Below are 18,993 nucleotides of genomic sequence, written 5' to 3'. Positions count from 1 at the left end.
TTAGATGTGGCCCTTGTGGCTAAAAGTATCAGGGGGTATGGAGAGAAGGCAGGTACAGGATACTTAGTTGGATGATCAGCCATGAACATATTGAATGGCGGCGCAGGCTCGAAGGGCCGAATGGCCTACTCCTGCACCTATTTTCTATGTTTTTACCTGGACTTAACCATTTAGGTTAAACTTTGTATGGAAAAAAAAGCAAATATAGATCATCGAGCTGTAGTTGTAATATAGAGTGTGACAGAAATTGGAGCCCCTTATAAGGGTGACGTGGGCGAGATTGGGTTTCTATATAAATTGGACATTCAAGTCTGGCCTGGTAAAAAGGATGGTGATTTAATGGAATATATACTTTTCTAGATCTAGAAAAACATGCTTTTCTAGATCAACAATGGAAAAAGCCATTTTGGAGATTGTTTTGTGTGATTAGGGTTAATTTACTCTGAGCACCATAGAGATTCACTCATTATACCATTCAAAATGGAAATTGATATATTTCTGGGAATTAAGGAAACGGGATATGGTAAATGTGCTTGAATTTGACACTGAGTTAGAAGATTAGCTCTTGTTGAAAGGTGCAATAGGTGTGAAGGACTAGATGGCCTACTCCTGCTCCTATCACTTGTGTTCAGAAGAGAATTGCAGTGTAGCTGCATACAGTGATAATACCACTCCCTGTTGAGTACTCCCTGTCTGTTAATGACCATATTGCAGATTCATGCACATAATTACGCTGCATTTTTCCGATGAAATAACCTCTTTTATTGAGATAGACTACTGTAGTTTGTCATGTTCCATTTCCTTCACTCTTTAAATAGACTGTTTACTGAATAAATTGACTGTTTATGTACAATCACTTTTCTTTGATGTGACTGAAGCCATAGGCTCCATCCGACCTGCAGTGCATTGGTTGACTGTGTAGTCAATAGGCACTCTGTTCAAGTATGGGGAATATATTGCTGATTATCATGCCAACGATGCCCACATCCTTTGAACAAATATTTTTTTAAATATATATTTCACTTCTAATCGTGATTTGAATGCTTTCACGGCAGTAAGATAAGATACAAGTACTCATTCCCTTCAACATTACTGTGTATTTTATATATCTAATAATTATTTTATAAAGGATTCAAAATTCAAAACTCAATGAAAATCTTTCAGACATTTAAGTCAATATAGATATGTACCGGCACTTTAAAAAAATTACATTTGTATATGGTCAGTAAAGAAACCAGTTTTGTTATTTAAAAGAAGTTGCTGTTGTAGCCAAAGTGTATATTGGCCTCTAACAGAATGTTGTGGTCAGTTCTAGCCTTCAGAAAGGATGTCGAAGGTTTGGGGAAGCTGGAGTTGTAAGAGGAAAAGTATGACATTGTGAATGCTTTTGGTAATTTAGGGAAACTTTCTGGTCAGAGGAGAATTACAAACCACGCTCAATTCGGAGATACTTGCTGAGAAATCAGAGGTGACACAAATAAATAATTTTAGCCCTGCATTTTACTGTGATTTAGAATGCAGTGCCTGAAAGGGTTATGAAAACAATTCAAAACAGATTGACGGGAAGAATTTGCAGTACATTGGGGAAGTGCTAGAAAATAGGTCAATTTGATAACTATCCCCCCAAACCACCACTGAGGCAAGACACTTAATGGCATTGACCTGCGATGTGTGTTATTCAATGATTCTGCATTGCTTCATCTGTAACCCTTTCTCCTTTCTCTGTAGGATATCAATGATTGCATTTTAGAAAATTACGCTGAATGCAACAACCCAAGAGTATTCTACATTATCCCATATTTTTGTGGGCAGCATCCCAAATGCAGGTGAGACAAATTCAGTATTTTTAAAATGTTTATTATTAACAAACCTTCCCACCGCTTAGATTGATTAACTATGATGGTTGAATAAATGGGTCACAATAGATTGAGGCAGGGATCCCAAAGAATAATACTGATTGATTGATATTGGCAAGTTGAAATGAGTGAAGTGTTCTCGAGGAGGGTACTGAAGGTGCAAGAAGAAATACCGATTAAGGTAGTTGATAATAGTTGACTATTATCTATAAATGTTATTTACATTTTCTGAAGAAAATTTATAAAGTTCCCTATAAATGACGATGAATTTAAGATTGTGTAGGGTAGAATGTCATAGCATAATAATAATAATAATAATAATAATACTAATATATTTTATTGTCATTGCACATAGGTGCAACGAGATTTGGTATGCAGCTTCCATCCGATATTCATAACTTAAACAACTAATAAAATTTAGGTACCCCAAGAAACATGATTTATATTTTAAAAAAGAACAGTAAAACAGTGCAAATATGTCTGTGCCGGGTCGATGTGCATGAATACAGTTTATGGGGGTGGGGGGTGGGGATTCAGCAGGGCCGGTTCAGAGCAGCGATAGCTCTGGGGATGAAGCTGTTCCTGAGTCTGGAGGTGCGGGCGTAGCAGGCCTTGTAACGTCTGCCGGAAGGTAGGAGTTCGAACAGACTATTACAAGGGTGTGAGGTGCTGACGGCCTTCCTGAGGCACCGCATGTAGTAGATGCCCTCCAAGGCATGAATGTAACATTTATGTAAATGTTCATGTTCATTAGTGATAGGGGTAAAATTAGGCCACTTGGCTCACTATATCTACTCCATTATTCAATGACTGATCTATCTTTCCCTCTCAATCCCATTCTCCTGCTTTCTCCATAATCCCTGACACCCATACTAATCAAGAATATATCAACCTCTGCCTTAAAATATATCTATTGAAGGCCTCCACAGCCTTCTGTGGCAATGAATTCCAACGATTCACCACCTTCTGACTAAAGAAATTCCTCATCTCCTTCCTAAAGGTACATCCGTTTTATTCTAAGGCTATGTCCACTGGTCGTAGAAACATCCTCTCCACATCCACTCTATCCAGACCTTTCAAATCTTTGCATTATGGGCAGCTTGATTGACTGAAGGGTTGTTTCTGTTGTTTTTGACTAAGATTTCCATGATTTATCTATGAATTCCATCTGACCAAATCTTGCAATCTAAAATTTTCATTCCATTATATGGACACACTGATTTGTTTTGTAGTCAAACCAGTGGGTTCTGTTGTGCTGAAGCAAAGCAAGAATTTCATTGTCCTATCAGGGACACATGACAATAAACTCTCTTGACTTAAAAGGTCAACCTGTGGATTTTCAGGAATATACATAACTTTTTACCTGCAAAAAAAAAATCACCATGATGGAGACATGGGCAGTATAGCCTGTTTGTACTTTTTTTGTTTTGTTAATTACAGTGACTCAATTTTCAAACTAATATTCAATCTTAATGCACTGTCCTCTTTATGCTTTAATTCAATGTCATTACATCCTTTTGTAGGGACCCAGGGGGATGGGCTCTGCAGAGAGCCAAAGAGAACATGAATCAGAATTACCTACTTGTAGGAATTCTAGAAGAGCTTGAAGACGTCCTTCTTTTACTGGAGCGACTCTTACCTCATTACTTTAAAGATGCCAGTACTCTTTATCACAGTACAGGTAATCTTGTCACTGTTTTTATCTAACACATCTCACTAAACTTGAATGTTCCTACACAGATGTTTATTTGATGTAGAATTGGTTCTGTGCAAATGTTGCAAATCTACACACTAGCTCTTTATCAATTTTCACTCTTTGCCTGGAAAATTTGAGAATAATTTGTGAGGGTTTTATACTGTTGAGAAGAATGCATATCATATTTTAAAATATCAGTTTTCAACAATGAGAAATGATGAGCCAAGTAGTTGACTTGAGTTGCAAGAGTCTGCAAGCTGAACATGGACAACCAGAGCCCTAAAATGAAAATTAAGAATAAATGGCAAGTTCATTTATGTGATATATTCCCAGCCGACCCAAATTGATGCTAATTGTGGAGTTAAAAAAAAGTTTGAGCAAAAGACAACTTTTGTTCTCTCTCTCGCTCAGGATAATTGTTGATGATAATCTACATTTTCATAACACTTTTGGCACCGGAAATCTTAAGCATTTCTTTAATGTTGCATGGCTGTTCACAGGAGCATAAATCAGACCAAGGTAGACACCAGATGATCAAGCAGCTCCCAAGCAAAGTAGGAGAGCAGTCATTGAGTTGGAGAGGTGGTGTTCTTGGAAAAGGAAGTCCAATATTATAATAGGATGGTCTGAATTTGACATGTGAGAATGTCTCGACAACAACATCCTTTTCAGAATTAGTTGATTTAACTTTTTAAACTTTTTTCTAAACTTCAAAAGTTTTAGAATGCAAGAATTGACCACAATAGCCCAATCTGATCTGGGGTTTAAGCTATTGAAGGAAAATTCAGTATGCGCCTTCATTCATCATGATTAAATGTCTCTGTATAGAGAATCAAAAGATGAGCTTTGACCGCCCCGTGTCCCTTAATTATGCAAGGGCTGCACGGTGGCGCAGCGGTAGAGTTGTTGCCTTTCAACGCCAGAGACCCGGGTTCGATGCCGACTACGGGTGCTGTCTGTATAGAGTTTGTACATTCTCCCCGTGACCTGCGTGGGTTTTCTCAGAGATCTTCGGTTTCCTCTCACACTCCAAAGACGTACCGGTATGTAGGTAAATTGGCCTGGTAAATGTAAAAATTGTCCCTGGTGTGTGTAGGATAGTGTTAATATGCGGGGATCGCTGGTCGGCAGGTCCCGGTGGGCCGAAGGGCCCATTTCCTCGCTGTATCTCTAAACTAAAATTGTAAAAGTAGCCAAAGATCATGTCTTGTGTTTTTCTGCATAATTGTAAGGCAGTACATCTTGCGTTTGTTGGCCTTTTTAAGTGAGTTATATGTGAAAGAAAGGCTTCCAGTTTATCAGATATCTCATGAATCATTGTACATTGACTTGCATGAGGCAGTTCTTGTGCCATCGTAAATCATACCTAAATGTTATATTAGAGGCAATAGTTCCAGGTTTGGAAATATCAAGAAGCTGATATTTGTGCCTGAGGAGAAATTGTGTTAATAGTTCTGGAAAGAATGTAAGTTTATGTTGTCTCTTGCTAAAACTTAACAAGTACTTTTTATAAACCCATACTATAGTTTATAGAACATGCCACAGATAGAATGTTTATTTTTCCTCTTTTTTTGAAGTTTAGAAGAACTTGTGCCATGCTTCACGTTAACTACAGTAAGGTTTCTGTTTGACACTATGGCATTGGTACAGTACTGGTACAGTATGTATTAAGTTGGTGAGCCTACGCAGAAGCAAAGGCTTTCTGTCAGAAATGATATTTACAGTGGAGATAGAGAAATATAAGTAACGCCAAAAAATGTAAAATGCATTAGAAAACATTAATTGAAGGGTGACAAGACCTGGGGAACTAGTTTATATATAAAATAATATGCTGAAAGAATTTATTACATAAAAACTCTGATAATCCTGCACCCTGAGGACTTCTCCAGACTATTAAATGTTACTTCTATTATCAAAACACACCTTTACTTCACACTTTTTATAACATGTTACACGTATAATTTTTTCACTGAATCGGTAAGTTTAAAGGGAGCACAGGAACCAGATCCCGGTGAATTTAAGCTTGTGTTGCTCTGTTGACCAGGTCTGCAACCAGAGCTCGGGCTCTTAGCTTGTATGGTTTAGCTTCCTTTGACCTTGGCTCTAGCCACACTCTGAGTGATACATGGTCAACCTCACGGGTAGACAGAGAGCAATCCTGCAGATAACAATGGTAAAAAGTAAGCCACATGCCGATCCAATGGGATTTCAGGACTGTGGGTGGATTACTTTACATGAGGATGTAATGAAAGTACAAAGTTGAAGCAAGCTTTGTTTTTCGGGGACAGTGAGTACCAACCCAAAATCTGAAAGAGTCGATTGTAGTTCAAAATTAGAAAGAACTTTGTCCTCACTTGCAGCATTTTGGAGCCGGTGTTAACATAGAATGGTGGTGGATTTGAGATTGGTTGCAGCTTTAAAAGGAGTTGCGTTAAATGTCATTGAAGATTGCTGGCTTGTAATTTCAAGACATTTACTTGGTGGCATGGGATCAGATACAAGGAGAGCAGAAATGTTGTCTTGGATCCAGATAAAGTCATAGACTGGATAGTTGGATCTATGTCATTTTATTTTACGCGCAATTTCCCGGGAGGCCTTCCCGCAAGTAGTTTATCGGTAAAGCTTAACAATTTTGAGTAAATATTACTAAAAAATTAAAGAAACCATAGCTCAAATTCGAAAGTTTAGAAGGGTTCTTCTTCCGCCTACCTGGAGTGAAATCAAGGGAAGCTCAATGAGCAGTGGACAGTTCAAAGTTATTGGGATTTGGTTTTAAAATAATAATTTTTAGGAAACATAGAAGCAAGAGTAGCCCATTTGGTCATGCTCTGCTCTTCAGTTATATAATAGCTGGTAAATTGCCTCATTGCCACTTCCTTTCACTCATCCTGCATTACACGCTCCCCTTAATATCGAAACATTTTATGTGCTGGGTGCATATTCTTGAACTTCCTGTCCTGTAGCTTAATGGGGGTATGATCATCAGAAAGAAAGCAATAATTCATCAAAGGAAGTCACAAAATGCTGGAGTAACTCAGTGGGACAGGCAGCATCTCTGGAGAGAATGATAGGTGGCATTTCCAGTCTTGACTGAAAAGTCACCCATTCCTTCTCTCCAGTGATGCTGCCTATTCCGCTGAGTTACTCCAGCATTTTGTGTCTATCTTTGGTGTAAACCAGCATTTGCAGTTCCTACAGTAGTCCAACAAGATGTGTAGGAAGGAACTGGTTTATACCAAAGATAGACACAAAGTTCTAGAGTAACTCAGTGGATCAGGCAGCATCAGGTAGCAGATCAGGCAGACAACAAGATATCTTCCTCAAAGGCACCAAGGTTTGGACAGTGTTGCTGGCCTTGCCTGTAATGCCCATCTCACAACTGAAAATAATTGGCAAATTTGTTTATGTGATAGTTCCAGCTATCAGACGCAAGAAAATAGGGGCAGGAGTCAGCCACCATGCCCCTCACACTTGCTCGGCCATTCGCTGATCCATTGGCTGATCTTTGCTAGCCTCAGCTCTTCTATGCCAGTTTCCCATAACGAGTGGGTTTTTTTCATAGATAAAGTGGTGCCAGATTGCATATTGTTCCTTGCTGTTGGTGTCTATGGCAGAACATTGTCCTGTAAGCTGCTTGAGCTGTTTTGGGACTTTAACTGCCAAATTTAACTAATCAATTTTATTTTTTTTAAAGTTTTTAGCGCGTTAATTTTGATGACTTAAAAACATTAGAAAAGGTCGTTTTTAGCTTTTTGGAAGTATTAGTGCGGTGTGCTGGCGCGTACCATCACAAAAATAGCGGTGTCCATTAACCTCAAGTCCTCGATCTTGCAAATATTTGCCTGTCACCAGCTTAAATATATCTAATGATCCAGCCTCCAATACCACAGAATTTCAGAGATCCACTGCCCTCTAGGAAGGTACTTCCATGTACATAAGTGGCCGACCGTTTATGGGGAACCTTGTTACAGGCCTTTAACAAAGTTCAAGGAAGTGGCTCATCACCAACTTCTCAAGGGTGTTTAGGGATGGGCAATAAATTGTAGCCATGGGCAAAAAAATATATATATTTTTCAATCCTCACCTCTGTTAGTCCTTGTGGCCACCTTGAACTCGTAGATATCTTTAAGCTAACATAACTGAGAACTTGCATTAACCACAAACCCTCCCTCAAACTTTGTCTAACTTCTCTGCCCTCCCCTTCGCCCCAGCTACACCGCTGCAACTCCATTCTCTTGCACTCTACCTTAATTCCTCATATATCCATTATTGTCTCCCACCCCGTAACTGTCCAGTTTACAGTCCATATCTTCATGCCCTTAAATGGGTATCTGGTGGAAATCAGAGATTTGGAGTGTAAAAACCTTGGAGGAATTTGTAAACAAGATTGAGAATCTTAAATGTGAGGTAATGCTGGGAACCAATGTGGATCAACAAGAACAGTGATGGTAGACAAAAAATGCTGGAGAAACTCAGCGGGTAAGGCAGCATCCATGGAGAAAAGGAATTGGCGACGTTTCGGGTCGAGACCCTTCTTCAGACTGATGTCGGTGGGGGCGGGGGGGTGGGAAAAAGAAAGGAAGTAGGCGGAGACTGGACTTGTGGGAGAACTGGGAAGGGGGAGGGGAAGGAGGGAGAAGGCAAGGGCTATCTAAAATTAGAGAAGTCAATGATCATACCGCTGGGGTGTAAGCTACCCAAGCGAAATATGAGGTGCTGTTCTTCCAATTTGCACTGGGCCTCACTCTGGCAATGGAGGAGGCCCAGGACAGAAATGGGAGGGGGAGTCGAAGTGCTGAGCAACCGGGCAATCAGGTTGGTTAAGACGGACTGAGCGGAAGAGTTCAGCGAAGCGATCGCCGAACCTGCGCTTGGTCTCGCCGATGTAGAGAAGTTGACACCTGGAACAGCGGATTGGGTAAATGAGGTTGGAGGAGGTGCAGGTGAACCTCTCCCTCAGCTCAGACTGATTTTCAAATACCCAAACTGCTCTAATTAAAAATTGGAATATTTGGATAAATGGCCTGGTGATAATATAATTATACACCCTGGTTGTTCCTTGATTCTTACGGGAATGTGTACAACTCTTGTGGTATTTGACGTTATGTTAGAACCTTTCCAAGTTTGTGCTGTTTGTGTGCCTTCTCTCTGAAACATTAACAGGATCTGAAAGTGACACCATCCAAGTTTCTGTTCTCTCTTGCTTTTATTACTTGTATAGCAACAGCTGGCCAACAGATGCACAACTTCAATGTTTTGTCAGTAAGATGAACATTACATTTGACTTAACATTCAGTTTAATCTTTTATTCAAAACATTATTGCTACTTCAAGAATTAACAGCAGAGGATAACATAGTTTCAAGGAATGTCCAATTACTTGACCCACTTAGACTTGATGCTGATACTGAGCTAAGGCCCTGCCCACCTCCACTGGCAGGTTCATTTAAATCATCAATGTCTTTGATTTTAATTGTGCACAACATGCAGCCCATGGATGCTTTGGTTTGGTCCAGCCCACCTCAGTGGGCAGCAAGATGCACAAGCTTGCCACATATTACTCACCTGCCGTGGTAACCCAAACTGGCTGCTGATCAAGTTAAGTGCAGAGAATTACCACTTTAATTACAAGGCCTGTCCCTAGAAATAATTTTGCAGTCAAGCAGTGCATAATTTGAAATGTTTGCGGATATCCCTGATGAAAAAAAATGCGTCCTTGCCAAATAATGAAAAATATTAAAATATTATTAAAGTATTTTTTTAAGAATTACAACTTTTAAAAACATTAGAAAATACATTTAAATAAATTATTGATTTATTTTAATTAACTCACCCATTATCTGATGGCCATTTCCTTCAGAGTTGATGTTTCCCATTAAAATAAATGGAGTCACTGAATCTGTGCATGTGTAAACTGGTATATATTTGGTGCTCAGATTCCCAGAACAAATGCTGGAAATAAATACTTCACTGCTGCGCTCCAATGATGAAACATAGATAGAATAATAATGGCAAGGAATTGGGCGGGATGACTGGCCTTCAGATGTGAGCGACATTGCCAGGCTAGTCAAAAAGAAAAGTCTTACACCATTTACTTATCTCTTTCTTTATCATGTCTTTCCCTTAAATGTATTAATGTTCTTGGCTCAGCTAGTCCTCATTGCCAGGTTGTCAGTGGGCATTAAACCTATTAACATCTGCACAGGTTGCAGTATCCTTAGTCCCTGGATTTACTATATTCTCCTATTCTCTGTGCCTTTTCTTTCCTCTTTTCAGAGCAATCGACTATTTAGTTCCCTTTAAGGGATTTGTGAACTCTGCTTTATCAAAACTCTAGGGCAGAGGATTCCACACTAACCAGCCCTTTAATTTTTTTTTGTGATTGTCTTATTTTCGGTTTATCAAGGCACAAGGGAAATCTCCAAGCCATGGAAGCGACGCAGAGAAGCGCCATGAGGCTGATCCCTGGTGTCAAAGGACTGAGTTATAAGCAAAGGTTGGAAAAACTGGACCCTTCAGCCTTTGAAAGTAGGCAAATTATTGAGGTATAGAAGACACTAACTGACATGGAAAAGATTAATCCTGAGCATTGTTACAGGTTAAATTACAAATGCAAAGCAGGAGGGCACAGATGCAAACTGTTGAATGACAATATCGGGATTATTGTTGAGAAACACTTTCCGCATTCAATTCCTGAAAGCCCTCTGTGGATGAAGTGGAGACAGAAGTTCAAGAATCATTCTAACTCCACTTAAGTATTGACTTGCAATGGTCTTGAACCTTTCTCTAAGGATGAAGTAGATGAGCCAAATGGCCTCTCTTATCTTCACCTTATGAAGAAAAGAATTTGTATTAATATTGAGTTGCATGTTAATGCAGCTGATATTGTTATGTGGGCGAATACATCAACCAGTTTACAAAATGAGATTAAAGACCAAATTAACCAGTTTAATGGTTTTATTTGAATAATGACTGTTGACCAATACCAGCTGTACAGCATTTCATAATGCAACACTTCAGCTTTGCACTAAGGCCATAGTATTTAAGATCTGGTGGGATTTAAACCCACTACCTTCTGAATCAAAGAATCGTGGCAGGGTTTGTTTCCATGCAATAGTGGAAACTTCTAAATACCATCTGCATGTTTTTCCTTTTTTTGGCTAAGAAATTGTTATTTACAAATGGAGGCACCTGTGGATCCTGTCTCTTACTGGTCCACAACTGGTGTAATTTTGGAAATCATACATTAAAATAGTAACTTTTTCTTGAAAGGATTTAGCAGAACAGCTAAGTTGAAATACAAGCGGAAAATTGTGATCAGTGCAGTTACTGCACTGTTAATGATGTGGTTTTGTCCAGCGATTTCAAACTCTATAGATTCCAACACACTGTAATTACAGTGATCTGTGCCATTATGCAAGCACTGTAGCGGTATGTTCTCCATGCAAATTGGAGCATTGTTGCTCATTGAGGATAGTCAAACTGTTGCCTCACATAATAAGCTTGCCTCGCTGCATGGAATAAGTTTCAAGAGTCCAGGCAGTTTTTCTCACATCAGCAGTAAAAGGCTGCAGCAGTGTCAGCTAGTTTGAACAATCAAGCAGACTGCTTTCACTGTCACTTGATTTAAGGGAAGATGAACAGAAAGGTTGCCATTGCAGTCACCTGATAGCAGAGGCAACATGTTGTTCAGTAGGCACAAGTTTATCCATTGTAACTGTACAAGTCCACATGCAGTGACAACATATCAGAGATCCAGGTTTAACTGTTAAAGGTTGCGCTATCTACTTTAGAAACACCCGCGGAAAAATACAATCCGAGTAATGGATTCTTCAAGTGAATAAGCCATTTATTTTTCATGTCTTCTTTGTTTTGGATTGGAACTCATAGATTCCAGATAAGTGCACTGGTCATGTTAATAGCATGCAGATCACTGGAAGTGAGCTCAAACAGCAAATTATTGCAGATAAGTGCAAGAATATGAAAAGTAGAGGATTGGAAAGGAGCCCACAGGAATGAGAGTGCTGTGACAGAACAGTCTGTTCACTTCCCAATTATGAAAGATTTCATGATAAACAGTAGATGGTTATCATTAGTTGATTGATCAGTAATAGCTATGTTCCCTATTAATGAAATTAGGTTTATTTGATGCAGCAAACATTTGAAATATGAAAATGGAAAGAGACTATATAAATGTTTATCAAAAACAAAATGCTGGTGTCATGCAGTACTTACTTATTTACTTACCTACTTACTGCCTATTATGCCTCCTGGCATGTAAGGCAGCATCGAAGGTCCTCCACTTCTGTTGATTCCTTCAGTTGCTGTTTCCGTAACACATTTGTTTTACAAGACAGGGTTGTTAGCCCTGTGCTCAACCTCCAACCTGGAGGACTAGTGGATCGTGCTTCGTCTCGCCTCTACCCTTCGATCTGTCCAGCATGGGAGACCCTAACAGGAGACAAATCTCCCATGGGCATAGCTCTAGGGGTCACTGAGACACACAAGCTCCCTGACCACGACAAGGTTGCAATCCAACTGGTGGTGTCATGCAGTAAGTCATGCAAAACCTGTGGAGGGAATGGACAGATGACATTCCATGTCGGGATCCATCTTCAGACTCAGTGAAATTGTGGGGGGAAAGTTGGAAAAGAGAGGTGGGATGGGTCAAAACGTGCCAAGTGATAGCTTGATATTAGTTGGGGGGGTTACTGGCAGATAAGTGTTGTAAGTGCCAACTGCTAGAGATGAAAGGGAATCAAAAAGCTTGTCAGCTAAGCAAAGAAGAGGAGGAGTGAAATGTAAACTCGTGATATAGATGGAACGGGATGGGATGGGAAGGGGAGGGGTAATAAAAGGAAAATGTGGGAATGGAGATGGTAAATGAGCATATGAAGGAGAGGAAAGTAGAAGGCTCATCTCCAAATAACTCTATTTTTATCTTGTCCCCCATTTTCTGGTCTCATCAGACATTCATCTAAGACACCTCACATGTCTTTGCCACTTCAATAGCTTTCAATTCTAAGGCCCCCATCTCCTCCCTTTAACCTACATTCCCCACCAGGAAGACCTTGGACCCTCCAATTCTTCCTTGAACAGAGACCCAATCAATTCTCCTCAACTAACACTCTCCTGCCAAGGCAGAATTTGTCCATGTCTTAACAACTTTTCTTTTGACAGCTCTCACTTTTTTCAATTCAACGCTATGGTCATGACACTCACATGTGGCGCCAGCTAAACCTGTCTCTTTGTTGGTTACGTTGAATAGTCCTTGTTACAAACATACCCCAACTCATTCTCTGCTACATCAACAACTGAAACGGGCTGCCTCCTGCACCCGTACAGAACTCATTGATTTCATCAAATTTATTACTAACTTCACCCTGCCCTCAAATTCAATTCACTTGGACTATCTTTGACACCTTTCTCGATCTCTGCCTCCATAACAAATAACCGACCTTTACCACATGAGCTCCCACCCTGCCTCTTACAAGGAAGCCACTCCTCACTCTCAATTTCTCTGTCACTGTCACATCTATTTCCAAGGCAAGGCTTTCCACTCGAGGACCTGAATAAGACATTCACGTGTCTTCTCCATATCCTGCAGTTCTGCTCTTATTGCCCCATCCCCTCAGATGGAGCAAGTTTAGAGTTTCCATGGTCCTCACCTTTCACCCCGTCAGTTTCTGCTTCCAACACATCATTTTCTAACATTTCCACCACATTAATGTGATCCCATCAACAGTCAAATATCTTCCCATCCCTACTTGTTTTTTTTCCATAAAAACCACAACTCCTTGGTTCACTCATCCCATCACACCCAAACGCAGTCCCTCCCCAGGCCCTTTCCCCACAAGAGATGTAACAACTATCCCCTCACCTCTTCTCCCACTTCCATCCAGAGACTGCAGCAGTTCTTCCAGGTGAGACAGAGGTTCACGTGGTCATCTTACAACTTAGTCTACTACATTCGGTGCTCCTGATGTGTTCTTCTTTACATCAATTAGACCAGTGATTCCCAACCTGGGGCCATTGCAAATTTCAGGGGGGGGCACAGACATTTTGGGGGATTTAGGAGGCCACAGGTTCAATGAAGAGGGCACAGAAAAATTTAAGAGCCCAAGGAGGCCATGAGCTAAAAAAGGTTGGGAACCACTGGGTTAGACCAGGCAACTTTTGCACCAAATACTTGCACTCTGCTAGTTGGAGCGCCCAGTTACCATTTTAACTCCAACTACAATTCCCATTCCCATATTGTCCTTGGCCTCCTCCATTGCCAGAGTGAGGCCACATGCAAACTGGAAGAACAGCCTCTCATATTCTGCTTTGGTAGCTTCCTTCCCAATTATATGACCATAGATTCCCCAATTTCAAGCAATACCCCACCTACTTTTCCCTGCCCCCTCCACTACATTGTTCCACTACCCCAGTTCTACTACCCCATACCCAACATCATAAGATTCATCTCCCATCCCCAAGTCCCACATTTCCCTTTGATTTCCCCCTCCCCCACTTTCTACTCTTCCACCCATATCCCTCCCTCTGACTTTACATTTCATTCCTTCTCTTACCACATCTGACACCTTTTGTTCTTTTTCACTTCCAGCCTTTTTCACTTATTCCACCCATCTGCTAATCACACCCCCTTCACCTGTATCCACCCATCACTTGCCAGGCTGTGCCCCACCCCTACCTCTTTTCCAGCTTTCTCCCCCCCCCCCCCCTCCCCACTCCAATCAGTCTGAGGAAGGGTCCCAACCCAAAATGTCGTTTTATCATAGTCGTTTATCCATAGGTACACAAAAATGCTGGAGAAACTCAGCGAGTGCAGCAGCATCTGTGGAGCGAAGGAAATAGGCAACGTTTCGGGCCAAAACCCTTCTTCAGACTGATGCAGTCGTTTATCCGTTCTCTCCGCAGAAGCTGTCTGAAGCAATGAGTTCCTCCAGCATCTCCAGTATTTTTGCTTAAGTTTCCAGCATCTGCAGTTTCTTGCATCTCCATTTAAATATCTATAATATTTGGAATTTGGATGCATTTGAAAAGGTGAATAATTGAACGAAATATTAAAAGGCAGAGAAATTAGATTACAGTTGACAACTCTAGTTGAAAAGTTAGATTTGTCATAGGTGTGCCAAAGAGCCTTGTATTCTGTCATTCACAAGATTCCATCGGATTATTAGGTAGCTCTTGAATGAAGTTGCTCAGCACAATCAGACAAACCTTATCTGATAACAAAGAAAATATTGGTCATAAGAACTAAAGAGCATCTTCACAAGAGAGCAAACGGTTAGGAAGTTGCTCGCACAGCAGAATGCCTGGCCACCTAATGATGTCTGAAGGGGCGGTAGGTAATGTGCCATAGCAAAGATCAACTTTATACCCATCAGCTGAAAAATTGGTCAAAATCATAACATGGTTAATGAACCACTTAAGAATCTGAAAACATCAACTGGACAGCTAATGACATTTGTGTTGGTCTCATGTTTCTTCTATTGGGTCTTGTTAGTCATACAGGCTAAAACAGGCCTTTCAGCCACTGTGTCCATGCCAACAATCGAATATCTATTTATATTAATTTACCAGCACTTGGTCAATGGCTTAGTAAATGTTGTTATTCCCCCCCTCTAAACCTCTTGTTTCAACCTTCCTTGAACCTATGCCTAGTTTTCGATAAAACTGCCATGCAAGAGAAAATGTCCTATCTACGCTCATTTTACCCCTTATATTCTGGTCCTCAGGTCCCCTCTCAGCCTCTTCCACTCCAAGAAAAACGAACCCAGCTCATCCAGAAACAATCATGTCCTCCTTACACAGACACAAAAGCTGGAGTAACTCGGACAGACAGGTGTCCGAAGAAGGGTCTCAAGCTGAAACATCATCTATTCCTTTTCTCCAGAGATGCTGTCTGATCTGCTGAGTTACTCCAGCTTTTTGTGTCTAACATCGGTTTATACCAGCATCTGCAGTTCCTTCCTACACATGTCCTCACACATGAGTGTGGCAACCAGAACTGCTCACAGTATTACAGCTATGACCTGACCTATATTTTATAAAGTTGCACCATAACCTCCCTGCTCTTAAAGACAAGTATCATGCATGCAGCCTTCACCACCTTATCTTCCTATGCTACTACCTTCAGAGATGCGTGGACTTGTACACAAAGGTTCAGTTGTTCCTCAATCCTCCTGAGAGCCCAACTATTCATTGTGTATGCCCTCTCCTTACTAATAATAATCATACAGCATGAAACAGGCCCTGTTTTCCATGCCGACCAAGATGCCCCATCTACGCTAGTGCCATCTACCTGCTTTTTGCCCATATCACTCTAAATCTTTTCCATCTATATACATGTGCAAATGTAAATGTTTTAAAAGTATTGTTATAGTACCTCCCTTCACTGCTTCATTTGGCAGGTCGTCGTTCCATATAATCACCATCATCTGTGTGTGGAAATACTTGCCCTCAGGTTCCTATTAAATCTTTCCCCTCTCGCCTTAAACTTTTTTTCCCCAACTCTTGGTAAAAGACTCCACATTCACTTTGTCTATTCCCCTCATGATTGTATACATATCTATAAGATCACTGCTTCTCCTCCTGCACCAAGGAATGAAGTGCTAGCCTGCCCAACCTCTCCCGTTAGCTCAGACCCTCAAGTCCTGGCAATATCCTTGTGAATTTTCTCTTTCCAGCTTAATAACATCTTTCCTATAGCAAGGTGACCACAACTGACCAGAATACTCCAAATGCGGCTTCACCAACACTTTTTACAATTGAAGTATTACATCCCAACTTCCGTACTCAATACCCTGACTGATGAAGGCCAATTTACTAAAAGCCATCTTGACCTGTGACGCCACCTTCAGGGAACTACGTACCGACACTCCTGGATCCCTCTGCTCTACAACACTCCCTAGGGCTCTGCTATTCACAGTGAAGGTCTTGCCATGGTTTGACTTCCCAAAATGCAACGTCTCACAGTTATCTGTATTAAACTCCATTAACCATTTCTCAGTCCACTTGCCCAACTGATCAACCTTCCACCATCACCTTCAACCTTCCACCATCACCTTCCTTTCTCGAAGCCAAATCTGTATCCAGTCTTTCTGGATTTCTTTCTTTAGCTTTCTCTGGATCCCATCCAATCTAACCTTCCAAAGCAGCCTACCTTGCAGAACCTTATCAAAGGCTAGCCCTTGTCCACCTTTTTGATTATTTCAAAAAGCTCGATCAGATATGTGAGACATGGTCTCCCATATACAAAACCATGCTAACTATCCCAAATCGGATTTTCTTTTCAAATGCTTATATAAATGATAGTCCTTCCAAAGTGGTTCACATTACCCACATCAAGATACAATTCCATCTGCCATTTCTCAGTCCATCTTCCCAACTTATCAATGTCATCCTGTCACCTATAATTCCACCTTTGTCCTGATTCTCTATCCTTCATCCAAAACTGATCCCTTCATCTTCCATCTCTCACTCACTTCAACCCTATCTTATTGCTTGTCCAAAGTCTTGTTGGCACCCAAAAACAAGAACCTTCCCCAACTTTAACTCCCTGTAAGTCTGGATCCTCTGAAATCATTTCTCTCATACTTCATCTTGCCATGCCTTCAGGCATTTGGGCCTCTTACAATGGAATTTATTCTCCATTCTTTCTATTCTTTTAAGATATTCCTAAAATATACTTGGCCAAACTTTCATTCTTTCCATCAATATCTTCCTCTTTAGTATCACAATATTTTAATTTTGCTCTTGAGGTGTTTTAGAATATTAAAAAAACTTAAATTCATTATACAAATGCAACCATTTTCTCAACCTACGTTATTCTTTTTCCCTACCTGCCACTCTTCCCCTCCTCCTTCTAGCTGTTATATCATCACTTCCTCTTTGGTACATCTTATTATACCTACAACATGTATATGTTGGTCACATTGTACAATGCATTATGTGACATTATCATCAAAATGTACACAAATGTAACTTTGGAAATTCTTCCACGTGCTTTGAGGTACATTTGCTTTATTTCAAGAAATAAAAAATTGAAATCTGGAAATCATTCAATTGGCAAAGAAATAATTTAACGTAACAATTCCAGTATAGAAATGCTATATTTATTGCAATATTTTTAATAAATGCGAGTTGTCTTTTTCTTAGAACAACTGAAAATATTTATGCTTCCATCACAGAGTACAGAAAACTTGGAAATGGGACAATCACTGTGAAGAAACAAAAACCATCACAGGAAGCTCTTAAAGTGTTGTTCCAAAGAATGCGGTATGAGTATGACTTTTATAACTATGTCAAGGATCAGTTCCATTTATTGAAACGAAAATTTGGCCTGAAGACTGGAGGCAGAGGTCCATCTACAGAGTATGTGACTCCATCTGAAGTGGAAGGAACTAACCATGTACGTAACGAAGATGACGACACATGGTTGAAAGACATTTATGGATGATTACATCTTGCTACTTTAATGGGGCTTCTGTGCATCCTTTATATTGGACATTTCACAAAGATCTGCAATCTGGTCAGGAGAAGCTGCAGTTCTGGATCTGTTCTGGAGATTAGATTAATACATTCACAATTGCAGTCAGTCTTTGCCAGGCAGATGTATGTGCCTTACACTTTTCATGCTATTGCATGATTTTATTTTGTTTTAAGTTTCTTTACCAACTGCTGTACCAGCAGGTAAGACACTTTTTAACTACTATATCTGCATTTTTAAATATATATTGAAGGATTTATTCAGTTACATTTAATAATGTAAATAGATAATTTTGCATTTTAACATTCTGAGAAAGATACTAATCAAGTTAGACACTAGCTCATTTTACTAGACTTTTGGATCTTCAAATGGAAGATAACATCCAAGGAAATACATTTGGACTGGGGCATTTTGTAGTCTTCACGGGATTGTATTCACATTTGTGATTTGCCAGGAAATAAACTATTTGAATGCACTGTACAGCTTTAAGATTGATAAAATGAAAGATTATTTATTATATTTTCCTTCTTCCACAAAGTTAGTAACAAAAGCATTTTCTATTGACAAGGCAAATTAATAGTACATAGAATGTACAAAACAGAAACAAACCAATCAGGCCAAATGGTCCACCCAGTGTTCAGCACCACTAAACCCTTTTCCTAGCATTTCAAATCCAAATTATCACCATAACCTTTCATTTTCAAAACTTGTATGTTTGCCTAGCTTCCCCTTAAATACATCTCTGTCATTTTTATTCATTCCAGGTGTTTTTATATGTTTGTTATATTCTGGGTACAAAGGTCATTTCAGCATGACCTTCTTGGTGGCCTCAGTTTTATTCTTCTGCATACTCTGTATCTTCCTAACCCTTTCATAATTTTAATGAAAACTATTAAATCACTCTTCAGCCACTTCTTTGCACAGAAAAAAGGCCCAACTCTTCCATGCC

General features: G+C 40.1%; 1 protein-coding gene across 2 annotated transcripts in view; it reads left to right on the top strand.

The window, feature by feature from the left end:
• usta (uronyl 2-sulfotransferase a) overlaps positions 1-18,524 on the top strand; it is a 76,873-nt gene extending 58,349 nt beyond the window's left edge. Inside the window, exons 6-9 of one of the 2 annotated variants that reach the window (XR_008723833.1) lie at positions 1,729-1,826; positions 3,380-3,537; positions 9,957-10,095; positions 17,746-17,882. Coding sequence is in view for 1 of the 2 variants with exons in the window: in XM_055639028.1 (XP_055495003.1) it covers positions 1,729-1,826; positions 3,380-3,537; positions 17,746-18,014 (525 nt within the window). In the remaining variant the exon portion in view is untranslated. Of the gene's footprint in view, positions 1-1,728; positions 1,827-3,379; positions 3,538-9,956; positions 10,096-17,745 lie in introns of both variants that reach the window. The other variant, XM_055639028.1, reaches the window with a different exon arrangement.
• Positions 18,525-18,993: the final 469 nt, after the last annotated feature.

The sequence above is a fragment of the Leucoraja erinacea genome, chromosome 8 (genome assembly GCF_028641065.1).
Source record: "Leucoraja erinacea ecotype New England chromosome 8, Leri_hhj_1, whole genome shotgun sequence".
NCBI lineage: Eukaryota > Metazoa > Chordata > Chondrichthyes > Rajiformes > Rajidae > Leucoraja > Leucoraja erinaceus.
Note: the sequence above shows the minus strand (reverse complement) of the source record. Positions and strands in the feature narration are given on the sequence as shown.